General features: G+C 45.7%; 1 protein-coding gene and 1 non-coding gene across 4 annotated transcripts in view; both read left to right on the plus strand.

Annotated features, from left to right (window-relative positions):
* Positions 1-16223, plus strand: part of KANSL2 (KAT8 regulatory NSL complex subunit 2) — a 49659-nt gene that overhangs the window by 7251 nt on the left and 26185 nt on the right. For 2 of the 3 annotated variants that reach the window (XM_069230508.1, XM_069230509.1), the window contains exons 6-8: positions 3422-3588; positions 7413-7509; positions 11039-11292. In XM_069230508.1, the coding sequence (XP_069086609.1) occupies positions 3422-3588; positions 7413-7509; positions 11039-11292 (518 nt within the window). Of the gene's footprint in view, positions 1-3421; positions 3589-7412; positions 7510-11038; positions 11398-16223 lie in introns of all 3 variants that reach the window. The other variant, XR_011202592.1, reaches the window with a different exon arrangement.
* LOC138294408 (small nucleolar RNA SNORA2/SNORA34 family) lies at positions 7648-7782 on the plus strand. The gene has a single exon (XR_011203417.1). It is a non-coding gene; the product is annotated as a small nucleolar RNA SNORA2/SNORA34 family (small nucleolar RNA).

A 16223-nucleotide genomic window follows, 5' to 3' on the forward strand; every position in this document is an offset into this window, starting at 1 on the left:
CATACATATGAGTGTCAAGAAAGACAACCAATCGTAAGCAGTGGAGATTGGCTCTAGGCCACTAAGTTTTTGGTTGTTTTGACCACACACCGCTATAAGCTATCTCTGGGAGAGATCTAAAAACAACAAGCATTTGCAGTACAATGGGTCTCGCATTTTTTTGAGTTAGAGAAATTGGCACTGTAAATTCAGAACTGGACTTTTCTTGCCACATAAATTGGTCAACCCCGTCTCTTAATTTCATCTTTTCCTGCCATGTTTTGGTGGTCGCTGGCGGCTACTGACATGAGAAATCACAATCCCTGGAGGAGAGACGAGAAGATGATTGCACTACCTCAAGTTGTGTAAACGTCTGAACAGTAATTGGAAAATATGTCTGGAAGGTATTTTATTTTAACAGAATGAAGTCTTGCAAGTTTCCTTGCATTTCAACAAGCCGAGCAGCCTGGGAAGGATTATGGCCCCAATAAAGGAGATAGGCAATGCCCTGCGTGCGATGCTGGCAGGGAGGGGCACTGGGGAGAGGCTGCAGGTGCGAGGTTAAGTAAGTTTCACACCATTGCTTCTAGGTTTAGCTACATTCTACCAGAAAGTGCATATTGTGGCTTTGATGAGGAGTGAGCTAAACAACTGTTTCTTCAGTAAAATAAGCTTATTTTAGGAGCCAGAGGTAAATGAAGACAGCACTGGAATAAAGCCAAAGCAAATGTCAGCGACATGGCAGTAGATGGAAGGGACGGAATGCTGCAATAAAATGCAGGCACCTACCAGCCTAAACCACCCACAGTTAAAGGGGAGCACCAAATGAATAACAAAAATAGTCCGTCACAGCAACAGATAAAGAGACCAAAGTGGAATACAGTAGTTGGTCGCTGCTCTGAAATAGAAAAAAGAGGCAGTACTGACCAGTAGGTTGTCAAGGTCACACCAACCAACAAATGAAATAGCTCTAAGCCTTAAGAATATCTAAAAGTGTTAGCTGAGGTTGCCTGCTTATGCTCGACCTAAAAATAAGCAGTTTCTTTTTTTTTTTTTTTTTTTTTTTTTTTAAGAATTGTTTTTAGGTTGCAGCCTACCAGACAGCACAGCTGTCTGATTTGTTGAAGTTATCTTGAAGACATTTCAGGAAGCTTCCCTTTCTATGCATTATGCCCATTGCTTACCATTGGCTTTGTGGTTTGTAACACACATTTCCTTGCTTTCTATTTGCTGACTCTATTTGTTTTAGGCTGTCCAACTTGAGTTTGTCCCTGCCCTTGCCCAAACATTGTTTACTTTATATTTCCACGATTTCACATTCTGTATAGGCATTTAAATCTTGTTCTTCTCTTGTTGCATTTGCTATGCATTTATTTAAATTCGAAGGTTAAATGTCAGACTTTTTTAGAGGGAGCTTGGTGTTTACTTTTTTTTGTGACTTCAACGTGTGAGCGTCTAGGAAAGTAAGAGGAATGCAAATTACTCTCCTAGTGGAGTTCGCTCGTGCCTCTCTTGTACTCCAGTTTACGGGTCTGTAACGTAACTCTTGAAACAGGCCTGCAGGCGGGATGTGCACACCTTCTGTGGCTACATATTATAATGTTCTTCTATTAAAGCACAATTAGCTCTTGATTAATGTGAGACTCTAGTGAATGTCTAACCTTTCTGTTTACAGTCAGCACATCAGGGTACCAACTCATTTTAATAATAGATTGGCAAGCCACTAAAGGTGTAGCTTATACAACTACAATTAATGAGTAATAGCCTCAGTATGTGCAGCACATGCAGTAGCACTGTGCCATAAAAATCTAGACATCAGATTACTGCTTTACAGATAACTTCAAACAGAAGCCCGGAAACATTACAGCTGCCTATGTCAAAACATTGTTTTTATACTATGTGGTGGATGCGTGTGTTAGCAATGAAATAGGTGAGCGTGTTCCACTGAAACAGCCTACCACTACTGCCGGCCTTAGCACTGCTATTGTCTGGTGCCACACTCCTCACCACCTCACTGTGCTCCAGATTCCAATTATGATTCAGTGGGGGTCCCTAGATTCCAGTAATGATAAAGTGGGGGTCCACAGAAGTCAAAAGGCTGGGAACCACTGCTGTTCTACTCTGCACCACTGTTTTGTACGCAGCTGCTCTCTGCACCACTCAACTCCATGCCACCGGCTGCACTCCAAATCACTACACCTGACTCTAATCTGTACTGCACCCTGAGCCACAGTCTACCCTCTACCACTTCACCCTACTCTACTTTGTCAGTGCACTCTACACTGCTTAACTCAAAACCGATGCACTCTACGCCAGTCTACTCAGACCACTGTACTTTACACCACGTTACTCTAGGCCACTATACAAAACTCCATTCTGACTCTTGACTCCTCTGCAACACCACTCCAATGTGCCACTCTACGCAACTCCTTCGTTGCCACTCCACACCACATTACTCCACTCTGTTCTACAGCACATCCCTCCACTGGCTGACACTACACTGTATGGCACTAAACCACTCTACTCTCTACCACTGGTCTATTCCAATACACCTCTGTGCCACAACACTCTACTCCACTCTGCCATGCCACTCTCCCACACGACTGTACGCAACTCCACTCTAACAATCTACTCTTCTTTAAGTCACTCTGCACCACTCTATGCTACTCCATTGTGCTCTGCTCCACAGCACTCCATGCCACTCTACTCCACTGACACTCTATGCCTCAACTCTAGCCCACTCTATGCCCTTCCACTCTACAACACTATATTGCCTCCATGACACTCCACAACACTCAACTCATGCTCCTCTCCTTTATCCCACAGCCACACTGGTGTGCAACATGGCTACAACATATTGGCAAAGCCTATAGCTCTTGCATAGACGAAACCTATTGGCTTCGCTAATGCTTGTTTTCTATCGGTGCCATTGTCCACTCCACCTTATAAAGTAGCTCGCACTTGTATGTTTTTCAGAATATGGCTCTCCACTGAAGGGCATACATGTTTTATGTTTCTCTTTCTGCTTTTCCACGTATCATGTAAACCACACACGTTCTTGCTCTCAGTTGTGCCCTCCTTTCTGTGTTGGGAACAGCCCACTGTGGTGTTCTCTTTAAATACCTTTAGTTTGCTTTCCCGCAGGATGAAGCTCAAATTTCTTTTCTCTTCCCTTGAGCAACATGTAGCTCGTTTTTCCATGCCTTTCTCGTATTCTGGAGTAGCTCACTATATTATTGTAACGTGCCCTTTACTAGACCTCCATTGTAAGAGGCAGATACTTGCATTTCTCGTTCCTTCAGTCTGACACAACATACCCAGTTTCTGCAGTGTGCCACAAACGCTTTCTGTGGGAAAACTTGTAACATTTTATTTCTGTCCTTCTGTCTCTGGAAAACCACTGTGCTAGACTCTTTCTGTCTCTAATGTGCCCTTTCCATAGGCAGTAGTCTCCTCACAGGACCTGAGGGGCTTTCATTCAAGGAGCGTGAGAATCTGAAGCGATTGAAAGCCCTACGGCGTTACCGTCAGCGATACGGTGTGGAGGCGCTTCTACACAGGCAGCTGAAGGAGCGTAGGATGCTGGCAACAGAAGGGTCTTCTCAACAGGTACCATTGTGTCTCCATTTCTTTAACTGTTTCTATTCTGTATCTTGTCTGAGTAGGTACCTAGTGTGCCGGTCTTGTGATTTGTAAAATGAGGTCAAGCTGGAGAATGTTTTTTCACTTCAGGCTGAAATCTACTTTGCACAAACCCTTAGCTGCTGATATGTATATATAATTTTGTTTTCATCAATAATCTGAAATGTTTAGAAATTTGTCACTTGCCAGGTGACAACTAAAATTCTCTGTACGTTCGCTTTTTCAGAAAAGTGAGACACATTACAATGCAGTATATAGGTAAACTACCTTGAGTACTCCCCAGCCTAGTAATATAATGTACGTTTGATACAGGAAGAGTTTAGCACTTCCAAGGTACTTGCACCTTATACCAGGTATCCCCTCTTTGTGACGTGTAGGCAGTGTCTAGAAGCCAGGCTCTCTAGAGGTAGATGTGGATGAGCAGCCAAGTGTTATCTAGGAAACATGCAAAGCTCATGCAATACCACGGTAGTCACACAGCACTTGCACACATGAAAGAAACACTCAGTTGTACAATAATAAAAGTACTTTATTTTTGGCACAGATTATCACATCACTAGACGTGACCCACCCTCAGGAGGTAAGTAATACACTAAATATATATACTAGCAATCAGAAATAGTCATAGAAAAGATTAGAGAACAATATAAACAGTAATAACCAACGGTGGCCCTAGGGGGTGCACAAACCATATACTATTTTTTTTTAAATGTGAACAAGGTACCCCCACCTAGGTAAGTAAACTGTGTAGAGGGGAAATGGGAGTATTAGAAAACCACAGAGTTGAGTAACACAAAATACTCTCCCCCCCCCCTCCCCCCCCCCCCAAAATCCCACAAAAAAATGTGACCAGTAATGCAGGAGTAAAAGGCTGGATTTTGCCCACACCACCCAAAAGGAGGAAAAGACAACACCCAGAGAAGGCTGCAAGAAAAACACCAGTGGATTCCTGAACAGAGGGTACCAAGTCCAGAGTTATGACAGTCTAGTGGATGCTGGAGCCCCTACCCTCCACACTGAAGGAGTTGGTTGACAGTCAAAAACAGTTCAGCACTGCAGCCCAGAAGCCGGAGAAGAGTTCCTGATGGATGTGGATGGGGTCCCACCCTGGAAGGAAGATTGCAGACGGGTGCTGGTGCAGGAATTCCACCAACAAGCCTTGGCAAAGGCAACGTCGCGGTGGAGGAAAAGGGTTACTCAACCCAGGAGGGGGAGTCACAGGGGACCCTGTGTGTCGCAGAGAGGTCTACAGGAGTGGAAGCAGCACCCACAGGACAAAGACACAAAAAGAGCCCATGCAGCACTACAGAAGAGGATTCTGTGCCACAGGAGATCCACGCAGGAAGCGGGTGGTTGCAAGAAAGAGTGCTGGGGTCTGGAGCTGCACAGCACCAGACGTTCCCTGGGAGGAGACGCAAACAAGTTTAGGGAGCTACATGAGATGCGGTGCACGGGAGTGCTGTCTTGTGTGGAAAGACAAAGGCTTGCCTCCACCACAGTTGGGCATCTGGCAGAGAGGACCAAGAGGACTACTCGGGCCAACACCTGTGGTGCAGCTCAGCAGGAGGGGGAATTCACGCAGCCGGTCGTCGCTTGTTGTAGGTGCCTGGGGTTGCAGGGAAGTGACTTCACTTCAAAGGATATTCCTCCTTCTTGTGTAGGCTGAAGAGTTGCAGCCTTCTGAGGATGCACGACGTGGGAACTGTTGAAAAGCTGTCAGGAACTCTGGATGCAATGCTGCAGCCTGTCTGTTCCTGGATGGTCCAGTCGCAGTGGCCAGAAATCGATGCGAGGGTTGCAGAGGAGTCCTGCTGGAATCTTGCAAGCTGAATCTGAGGACCCACCCCCAGAGGAAGACCCTAAATAGACCTGAAAAGGGGGACTGGTCGCCTAATCAGGTAAGCACCTAACAGGAGGGGGCTCTTGACGTCACCTGCCTGGCCACTCAGATGCTCTGAGTTCCCTGTCTATCTTGGAAACAAGATGGCAGAACCCAGGGACCTTCTGGAGGAGCTCTGAGCACCACATCTGGGGTGGTGGACAGAGGAGTGGAAACTTCCCTTTCCATTGTCCATTTTCGTCAGCAGGGACTGGGGGTCCCTGAAGAGGGTGGACTGGTTTATGCACAGAGGGCACCAAATGTGCCCTTCAAAGCAAAACCAGTGGCTTGGGGAGGCTACCCAGCCAAAGTCAACCAGCCCTATTTCCAAAGGGAGATGGTGTAACACCCCTCTCCCAAAGGAAATCCTTTATTCTGCTTTCTGAGGCTTGAGCAGATCAAGCAGCAGGAGGGCCGAAACCTGTCTGAGTGGTGGCAGCAGCTGGGGCTGCCTGGAAAACCCTGGGAGACTTGGTGGTAGCAGTGTTTGGGTCCCCTAAGGAGCCCCACAGAGTACATGGAATCATACAACCAATACTTGCAAAAGTATTGGGGTATGATTCTGACATGTGTGATATCATACATGCCTAGGGTCAGAGTTATCATTATGTAGCTGGACATAGGTAGTGACCTATGTCAGGTAAATGCATAAAATGGTGTCCCTGCACCGCGAAGTCCAGGAAAATGGGGCTGGAGTTCGTGGGGGCACCTCTGTTAGTGCAAGGGTGCCCTCACACACAGGTACTTGCACCCTGCCCTCTGGGCTAAGAAGGCCTCCCATAGGGGTGACTTGCAGTGACCTGCTAGTGAAAGGGTTCATGCATCCTTTCATGCAGGCTGCAATGGCAGGCCTGCAGAATACTTTGCACGGGCTCCCTATGGGTGGCGTAATACATGCTGCAGTTCATAAGGGTCCCCTGGTATCCCAATGCCCTGGGTACCATATACTAGGGACTTTCATGGGGGTACAAGTATGCCAGATGTGGAGTGGAAAAGGTACAATTGTAGAGGAGAGAGCATAATCACTAATGGAAAAAAAAAAAGCAATCATACATTCGTTGCTGCAAAGATTAGACTTAGAAAATAAACAGAAGCACTAATCACTAATATCCTGGTTAACAAGATCCCAGTGAACACAGTCCCACATACAGGCAGAAAATAGGAGTAACCATGCCAAGAAAAAGAGCACTTTTCTACATTAGTTTTGGAAAATGTCCAGTGTTCTAAAATGAAAAGTGCTTTCTTCAGACGTGCATTTTTACAATTACCTGCAGTTTGTAATGTTACTATGTGGAGCTGAGGAAAAACTGGCTATAACAGTAGCTTGTGTCTTGCTGTCACAGATTTACCAGTGTTTTTTTTTTTTATCTGTCTTCCTGGATTTGGCCTAAAAACCTACTTTCTGTATTTGACATTATGACAGAGATTACCCAAATATGCTTCTTAAGTTATACACCTCTGCATCCTCTCGAGGATGATGGGTGTGATACTTTAGTATCTGACAAATGGTTGTAAAACTGTCCCAGAACTCGACTTATTCCCTTTTTCCCTATTAGGGGATACCCTTTCCCGCTTTCTCTTTATATGTTTCTGTTTATTTTCTAAGTCTTATCTTTGCAGCAACGAAAAGTTGTATGATGGCTTTTTTTGTGTTTATATTCCTTTCCGAGTCTTCGGAGAGTAAAATGCCTACCTCTTTCCTCATTGTAAAATCTTTGAATGCTGCAACCTTTGACTTCCAACACAAGTGTTATGGAGATGTCAATTCGATTTCTCCCTCCTGTCTGCCTGCCTGTATCTCTGAATGACCTTTATTGGAATAATTTATAAATCTCTAGTGCAAAGGTGCTCGAACACTAGACTGTTGATTTTTCCAGCATGCCTAACGTTTTCAATCTCCCTTCCCTGGAAGGTGCACACCACTCGCTCCAGTCAGAGGTGTTTGGCGTTCGTCAATGATGTCCGGTGTCCTCAGCCATCTCTTCCAATGACCAGACACTGCCTATCACGTATCCTTTATATTGAGTGTGGGGGTGTGGAGCGGTCAAATATCTAGGGGGGGAGAGATTGTCTGGTCAATGTAGGGTGGTCTTGCAGCAGGAAGAGACCATCTCGATACTCCAGGAGCAGTTCTGCGCCTGAGGTACTTGGCCCTTAATCGAGGCTAGTGGTTTGCTGTAGCCACTAGTTTCAAACAGGTGCCCATAATAACTGCTCTTCCTGTTGTTTGTTGGTTACTTCTGTACTTCCAAGGAGGGGCCGGTTCAGTGGAAGAGACATGAACATTTTTATGATGTGATCTACTTAATCTCCTACAACTTTGCCGCTCCCCCCCCCCAAAAAAAAAATCCCCCTGTCCCTTTAAAATGTCTAACACTTGTTGAGGATATATATTGACAAACTGAATGCAGTAATTTAAACATTTGACTAGTGATTGGCAGTCAGCTTTTAGTAGCGAGTTCCCATGGTGAGACCAGCAGAATCTGCAACCTGTTCGTAATTAGGTACCTCAAAGTGTCTGTTCAACGTACACGTCTTCCATTACAAAAAAGATAATTTGTGCTGATGCGAGCGAGAATAGGGCTCATTGTGGAATGCCAGGTTTTAGACCAGCTGGTTGCTGAAGATGTCAAAGATAAGAGTCCAGTGGCCGTTTGGGTGCGAGGTGGGTGGAGTGGAACCTAAGTGGCAAAGAGTCTTACCGAAGTCTGTATCTACGACTAAGATCTTTCCTCTGATTTCAAGCATCGGCACCGGTCTGTGGCCTCAGAAGCCTCAACTCTTTTCTAAGGAGCAGCATAGAAAACACTGCCTTGCCTGGACTGAAGATCCTGCTCACGAGAAAGCTTGACCTCTAAATTTGCAGTAGAGCATGGAGCCTGATAACATACGATGCAGAAGGCACCGAAAACACCCAGTCATCACTATTGAACTTTCAACAGTGTGCCACACACATTTCCTCAAACTATGCACTCACTTTGTGGTTTGGAGAAGGAAATTCTGATGCCCACGTCCCTCTTGACATTGTCCAGGCCAGATGATCAGCAAGAAGTTGTGCGCAGTAGTATAGGGTAGACGTCCAGGGCGACAAATCTTTGGAGCTGTATGAAGTGACGGTCTGCCCACCAGATGACACACTAATATAACCCAGAGTGATACTAAGGACTACATTGTCACAGCGTCCCTATGTAGGAGGACTCCATGTCATTACCTGTACGTTCCCTTTGCTATGAAAGACCTTTCGCGGGGGTCTTACCGAAGGCCATAACTTTGTGGGTGAGGGAACATTTCTCTAGTTCTGAACACTTTCAAAATTGGTAGACTGCAGCAACTGACCTGTTTTGTCCTTGAAGCAAATGTAAAATGCTGAAACTTTGCAACCAGGTACCCACAGTAACATTGGCCTACGCTTTTCGTTCGCTTCTAATGATTCCTTATGTTAATAACACTCATCCTTATTTTACTAACTGTGGCAGTCCGGTTTGAATGTTTTTTTGTTTTTCTAGAGATGTCTGTCTGCCGTCATGAGAAGCTGCATCTATGGTCTGACTTTGTCCATCACACAACTGGGTCAGTTGATGTATCACAATCTCCAGGCACTCATTCAAGCGTTTAGGCATCGGAGATGTTAAAATGCGGGTATTTGCAGCTTCCTCTTAAACATGGAAATTTATTAGGAATCTGAAACGTTTCTAAGCAAGCTCCTTATGTGGCTAAATAGAAACATTTAGCTAATTACTGTCAATTGCAGTATTGAGCTTTCAGCATTCACAGCCCAACACCTTATCTGTTATCTGCTTCATTTGCAAATAGCAGGTCTAACGTACACTTCTGAGCCAGTATAGCTAGCTGCAATTGCCGTTTACCTTTAAAGAAAAAGTCACTGGTTTCAAAATCCCTGCCATAAACGCCCTTATGAAAAGCCATTTATTTCCAGAGGTCTCCCGACTTTCTCAGAGACCTTAGCTACTTTCTCACGGGGTCAGTGGGTACACAATTTGAGCTGCTAGGCAAATACATAAGGATATAGTAGTATGTGATAATGACCTCTAGCTTCAGAAATCTTGCCTTTAAATTTCCCCCAGGCATCAAACTGGATCTGGAAATGTTTCTTAAGTGGTAATTCGTGTCGATCAGTTCCACATGACGTTGGACCAGGAAATGTGTTGGTTGCTTATTTAGGTGCCACCCCAGCATGCTGTCAGGTCTTTTCTTCCCATACAAGTTCTCACAGATACGGTGAGAGCTACCCTCTAGTCATTTTTTGACTGATCCCTCCTTTTTATTTTCACTTTTTTCTTTTCGAAGCTTTTTTTTTTTTTTTTTAGTAGATCTGGTGTGGGAGGAATCAGCCGCTTCTGTCACTGACAGATGTTGGTGACTGAACCGCACCTTTCTTTGCCTCTGGCGGCTCAGGCGTGACAGTGACATGACCTACGTCAATTGCCTCACCGTACATCTGAACGCTTTGAGGGAGTGAGTATCTAGGGACGCAGAATACTTCTTGTATGCCAAGTTTAACTAAATTCTATGATTGATCCTGGGCTATAGCAAGTTTACCCAAAGTCCAGAAGCCATCTGCTGGCCTCTGTGTATAATCTAGCTGGAAAGAGGTGTGTTCTACTGGGTCCAAGTTTGAAAAAACTGTTTGTTTCTCCATATGTGTTTCATTAGGAAGTGAGTTATGCATGTCCACTGGATAGAACACACTTAAAATATAAAAATATTATCTTTGTGATCGTAAAATGGACAAAAGGCAAGGTTCGTCTGCCAAACATTTGGCTTTGAAAATGTGTATGGAAACCGTAGCTTGAAGTGGAGGTGCAGGCCTTCAGTTGGGGTAGCACTGTTTGCATAGAAAATGGGAGTTATTTATTCTTGAGTTAGTTATAGCAGATTTGTCATTTTTGATCTTATGGTCTCTCTCCCATTACCTAACAGGTCCTGTTCACAACCTCCATTTCACCCAACTCTTTTCTAAGGATCTCATCTATCCGCATGTGATTTGTTCACCTTGTTCTCTCTACTCCTATTCATTTTTCTCATGATTTTTCACCCCTTCCAGATCCTTGACTATAACCCACTGCATCAGTGGTTTCTGCAAATGACCCTCCTGTAACCATTGTACTTGTGATCACTTTGTTCCCTCTGTCTAGCTGCCCTGTTACTTTGTGCTTCCTCACCATAGTACTCTTTGGCCTCTAATCATCATGATGCTCATGTACTACTTCTGTGAAGACACAAGGATGATCTTCTGGAAGTTGTGTGCTCTTACATTCACTTGACGACAAATTGTGATGAATATGTGTATAAAATGGTCCATGCAGGTCAAATGGAGTGCCTTCCCTGTTGATGTAAACACAGCATAAGCTTGTTAGGTTTGAACCTGCAGTAATTACAAGCTGGGTTTTTCAGACCGTGACCAGGTCGCCAGTACAGCCTAATGAGTTTCTGTACCAGTGCTAGGGTGGTGGAGACAGTTTTTGTAAAATGGAATGCTTCCCTACCCTTGTTCATTTGCCTTTATTGACTTACCAGATATATGTCAAGACACTAATCAAGTTCTTTTCAAGCTCTGTCATGGGTCGGAGGAGGTTCCATGCAATAGAGCTGTTCATGTTGGCCTATCCGAAGCTCCTGGCTGTGCGCTGCATGCTCGACTCCCACGTCCAATGTACAAACCAGAGCAGGTGCTCTCTGCTCCTGAGCAGTTGGACGTGGTGCCCATGGATCTGTACCTGAGCACAGCAGAACTTCAGCCAAGTGAAAGCCTGCCATTGGAGTTCAGCGATGTGAGTTCATCAGCGTTGGTCGGAACATCAGGAGGGATGTGTTGTAGGGCATTTGTGGCGTAGTCCGATCTGAATAGCACTTTTGCCGCAATGATGTATTTATAGGTGGGTTTTTGTGTTACTTGTGTGCTTGGGTTAGGAAAGTTCACTCTTCTCACAATTTGTATTTGAGCCTCAAGGCATCATAATCTGCCTAAATAACTCTCCTTGTCCAAGCTGTGTAAGTGCAATATTGGGGATTTAACTTGAAGGCTTTTTTCTTAGTAGCCATAACATCACTTGGCGAGTGAACCACAATCTGCTACCACAGAGGCCTCCTTCACTCAATTTTACATGCGAAATGGTAGTACAGAAATAGTAGTTGTTTTTGTTTTACTGTTGGAGTTTTCAAATATTTCTTGTTAATTGAAAAAGGAAAGGTATTCTGTGTCAAAAGCAGGCTCCTGGTCTCTGGCCTTTACATTTGTGAAGCCTTCTATCCAGTTCAGTTTCCTTACAAAAAGCACCCACCAATGAACTCTAATGTGAAGTCAGCCATTTACTAGGTAAAGGCGGGTCAAAGGAAGAAAGTCTTCTGCATCGCTGTCTTCCATGAAAGAGTAGCTGTCAGACACAATAGATGTCCTTGTCTGGTCACCAAAAATTCATCTCTGCATTTAACTTTGTTAAATGCATTCATCAGCTTCACCAACTGAGTCTCGCTCTCAAATTTCTTGTGGCAACTTGTGTTTAATCAGATTTTTATCCCGTTTTCAGTGAAATGGCTTATTGCTGTGCCTCAAACCAGGTTGCCACTTTTAAGGTAACTCAATATGTGCTCCTTTCTGATGTCCTTTTTCCTCCCACGGTCTGGGCACTTATCAAAAAGAGACGGCATTTTTGATAATTAAGAACCGAAATTGCTGTCAGAAAAAGGTGGAAAGAGTCCTAAGATGTTGAATATAGGATTTGTCCGTAAAATTCAGAAGTGAATTTTGTTGGGGGTACAGTTGCGCTCAGTGCTCTTGGGTCCTTTCAGCAGGAGCCGGGGATAAAAATATGAAGCAACTGCCACCAGCTGTGCATGATGGGATACTGGTGGTCTAAGTTCTTAAAGGCAGTCTCCATTTTGGCCATGTAATGGCAGCCTGTGGGGCTAACCTGTCTTCCCCTCCATCTCGATCGTGAAAAAAAGTTTTTTGGGGGGGGGGGGGATTAATTCACGAATTACACTCAAATTATAATGTGCTGGCCCTTTCTTTTGATTTAAGATGAAGAGTTCAGCCAGCGTAGCCTATATACATAGGCTGCATTATTTGTCTTTCTTAAGCGACTTTGCAGACCTTCCTAAAGAAAGACAAACTTCCTCGTAAGATATTTAAGAAGTACTCTGGGGTACCCGCAGGTCGGTGGGATTATTCAGGGCTTATAATTTATGGGAATTCCACTGCGAGAGAGCTGGAGTTACAGATAAACTGTTCTTTATAATGTAAGCTCCTTTCAACCGAACATAGTTGTCTGTCTGTAATTGCTCCAACCTGCAATGCCACAGTGACCTACGTGTGGCAGTTGCGTGCTGCTCTACTGCGAGATAACATAATGCTCAGCAGTAGCTGTTTGGGTCAGTTTATTAGGATATTGTAGGTTCGATGGCATATGTTGCTGCAGATACACATGTTTGGCACAGTCCGCTGCCTGGTGTTGGGCTCGGAGTATTACAAGTTGTTTTTCTTCGAAGGAGTCTTTTTTGGTCACGGGACCGAAGGACTCCTCCCTCTTCGGCTCCATTGCGCATGGGCGTCGACTCCATCTTAGATTGTTTTTTTCCGCTGTCGGGTTCGGACGTATTCCTTTTCGCTCCGTGTTTCGGTTCGGAAAGTTAGTCAGAATCTCGGAAGAAAGCGTCGGTATTGTTCCGTTCGGTATCGGGATAGTTAGGTACATCGACACCGATCATCGGAAGACTTTGGGGTAGCTTCGATTCCCCCATCGGGGCCTGGTCGGCCCGACCGCGTGCGACATCGAAGCCGATGGAACGGACCCCGTTCCGTTTCTGCCCAAAATGTCACAGTAAGTATCCTTATACAGATCAGCACTTGGTCTGTAACTTGTGCTTGTCCCCCGAGCACAAGGAGGATACCTGTGAGGCCTGTCGAGCCTTCCGGTCCAGAAAAACACTCCGGGACCGAAGAGCCAGGCGTCTACAAATGGCGTCCACGCCGACAAAACAACGTTTCGACGACGAAGAGGAAACATTCTCGGTTCCGGAATCAGAATCCGGAGACTCCGACGTCGAACAACAGCAACAAACTGTGAGTAAGACGTCAAAGTAAAACCATCGACAAAACGAAAGCCCAGGGGACGCCACTGCCAACAGGCCATGGCTCGACCCATAAAACAGGCGACACGTCGAAGGCGCCGAAAAAGGGCACGCCCATAGCGAAGACACCCGACTCCGGTCGAGGGACCGCCATGGAGCAACCTCGGAGCCGAGAAAGCGGCTCCGAGAGACAAAAACAAGATACCGGCACCGAAAAACATCGGCACCGAGAATCCATGCCGAAAGGAACAAAAATTCTGTCGGTGCCGAAACCGAAAAAAGATTCTCTCTCGGCGCCGAAAAATACCACACCTTCATCCTACTCAGAGGAACAAGGAATAAGTGGCCAGATGCACAGATTTGGACAAGAGCTCCAAAGTGTAGAATCAGACTACACACAAAAGAGACTGTACATCCAGCAAGACACAGGGAAGATATCAACCCTTCCCCCAATAATGAGGAAAAGAAGGATCGGTCTCCTCAAGGATGACGCACAACCACAAGCCAAAGTGGTTAAAAAAGTCACGCCTCCGCCCTCTCCACCACAACAGGCATCGCCGGCACAAACACCGCCACGAATGCACTCACCAGCGCAAACTACCATAAGTCAAGATAATCAGGATCAAGACGCTTGGGACCTATACGACACCCCAGTGCCGGACAATGATCCAGATTCATACCCCACAAAGCCGTCACCGCCAGAGGACAGTACCTCATACTCACAACTGGTGGCTAGGGCTGCAGAATCCCACAATGTCCAACTGCATTCCGATCCTATAGAGGATGATTTTTTATTTAACACCCTCTCGGCTACACATAGCCAATATCAATGTCTCCCAATGCTACCGGGGATGTTACGGCACGCAAAACAAATTTTTGAAGAGCCCGTAAAATCAAGAGCCATCACCCCAAGGGTGGATAAAAAATACAAACCACCACCCACAGATCCAGTGTTTATTACTTCGCAGTTACCACCTGACTCCGTAGTAGTAGGGGCAGCTCGCAAAAGAGCAAATTCCCATACATCTGGCGACGCCCCACCTCCAGACAAAGAAAGCAGAAAATTTGATGCGGCAGGAAAAAGAGTAGCATCACAGGCAGCCAACCAGTGGCGCATCGCAAATTCTCAAGCGCTGCTGGCCAGATATGACCGCGCTCACTGGGATGAGATGCAACTTCTCGTAGACCATCTTCCCCAAGAATACCAAAAAAGGGCGCAGCAAATAGTTGAAGAGGGACAAACTATCTCAAACAATCAAATCCGCTCTTCACTGGACGCAGCCGATACTGCAGCGAGAACAGTCAACACTGCTGTCACCATAAGGAGACACGCTTGGCTCCGCACTTCAGGCTTCAAACCTGAAATCCAGCAGGCTGTCCTTAATATGCCCTTCAACGAAAAACAACTTTTTGGCCCTGAAGTGGACACAGCCATTGAAAAACTTAAAAAGGACACAGACACGGCCAAGGCCATGGGCGCACTCTACTCCCCGCAGAGCAGAGGCTCTTTTAGAAAAACTCCATTTAGAGGGGGGTTTCGTGGCCAACCCACAGACACCACCAGCCAACAAACAAGAACCACACCATATCAGGGTTCCTTCCAAAGGGCAGGTTTCAGGGGATATAGAGGGGGTCAATTCCCAAGGAGTAGGGGAAGATTCCAGACTCCAAAAACACCTCCACCTAAACAGTGACTTTCAAGTCACGCAACCCCTTCACTCAACACCAGTGGGGGGAAGACTAAGCCAATTCTACCAATCTTGGCAACAGATTACAACAGACAATTGGGTATTAGCAATAATCCAACATGGCTATTGCATAGAATTCCACAAATTCCCACCAAACATCCCTCCCAAAACACGCAAAATGTCACCACAACATTTAGAACTTTTAGGACTAGAAGTTCAAGCACTACTGCAAAAGGATGCAATAGAGTTAGTACCAGTACAACAAAAAAACACAGGAGTTTACTCCCTGTACTTTCTAATTCCAAAAAAAGACAAAACATTAAGACCAATATTAGATCTCAGGACACTAAGGCCCATATTTATACTTTTTGACGCTAAACTGCGCTAACGCAGTTTAGCGTCAAAAAGTTTTGCGCCGTCTAACGCCATTCTGAAGCGCCATGCGGGCGCCGTATTTATGGAATGGCGTTAGACGGCGCAATCAGACCGGCGCTGCCTGGTTTGCGTGGGAAAAAAACCACGTAGACCAGACAGCGCCGGCGTAGGGGGAAAATGGCGCATGGGCGTCTTAAAATGGGGCAAGTCAGGTTACGTTGAAAAAATCGTCTTAACCCGACTTGCGCCATTTTTTAACGACGCCCATCCCCCATCAACATGACTCCTATCATTGTAAAGATAGGAGTCATGCCCCCTTGCCCAATGGCCATGCCCAGGGGACTTCTGTCCCCTGGGCATGGTCATTGGGCATAGTGGCATGTAGGGGGGCACAAATCAGGCCCCCCTATGCCACAAAATATTATTAAAAAAAAAAAAAATAATACTTACCTGAACTTACCTGAATGTCCCTGGGGTGGGTCCCTCCAGCCTTGGGTGTCCTCCTGGGGTGGGCAAGGGTGGCAGGGGGGGTCCCTGGGGGCAGGGGAGGGCACTCTGGGCTCATTTTG

This window comes from Pleurodeles waltl, chromosome 4_2 (assembly GCF_031143425.1).
Source record: "Pleurodeles waltl isolate 20211129_DDA chromosome 4_2, aPleWal1.hap1.20221129, whole genome shotgun sequence".
In the NCBI taxonomy this organism is placed as follows: Eukaryota; Metazoa; Chordata; class Amphibia; order Caudata; family Salamandridae; genus Pleurodeles; species Pleurodeles waltl.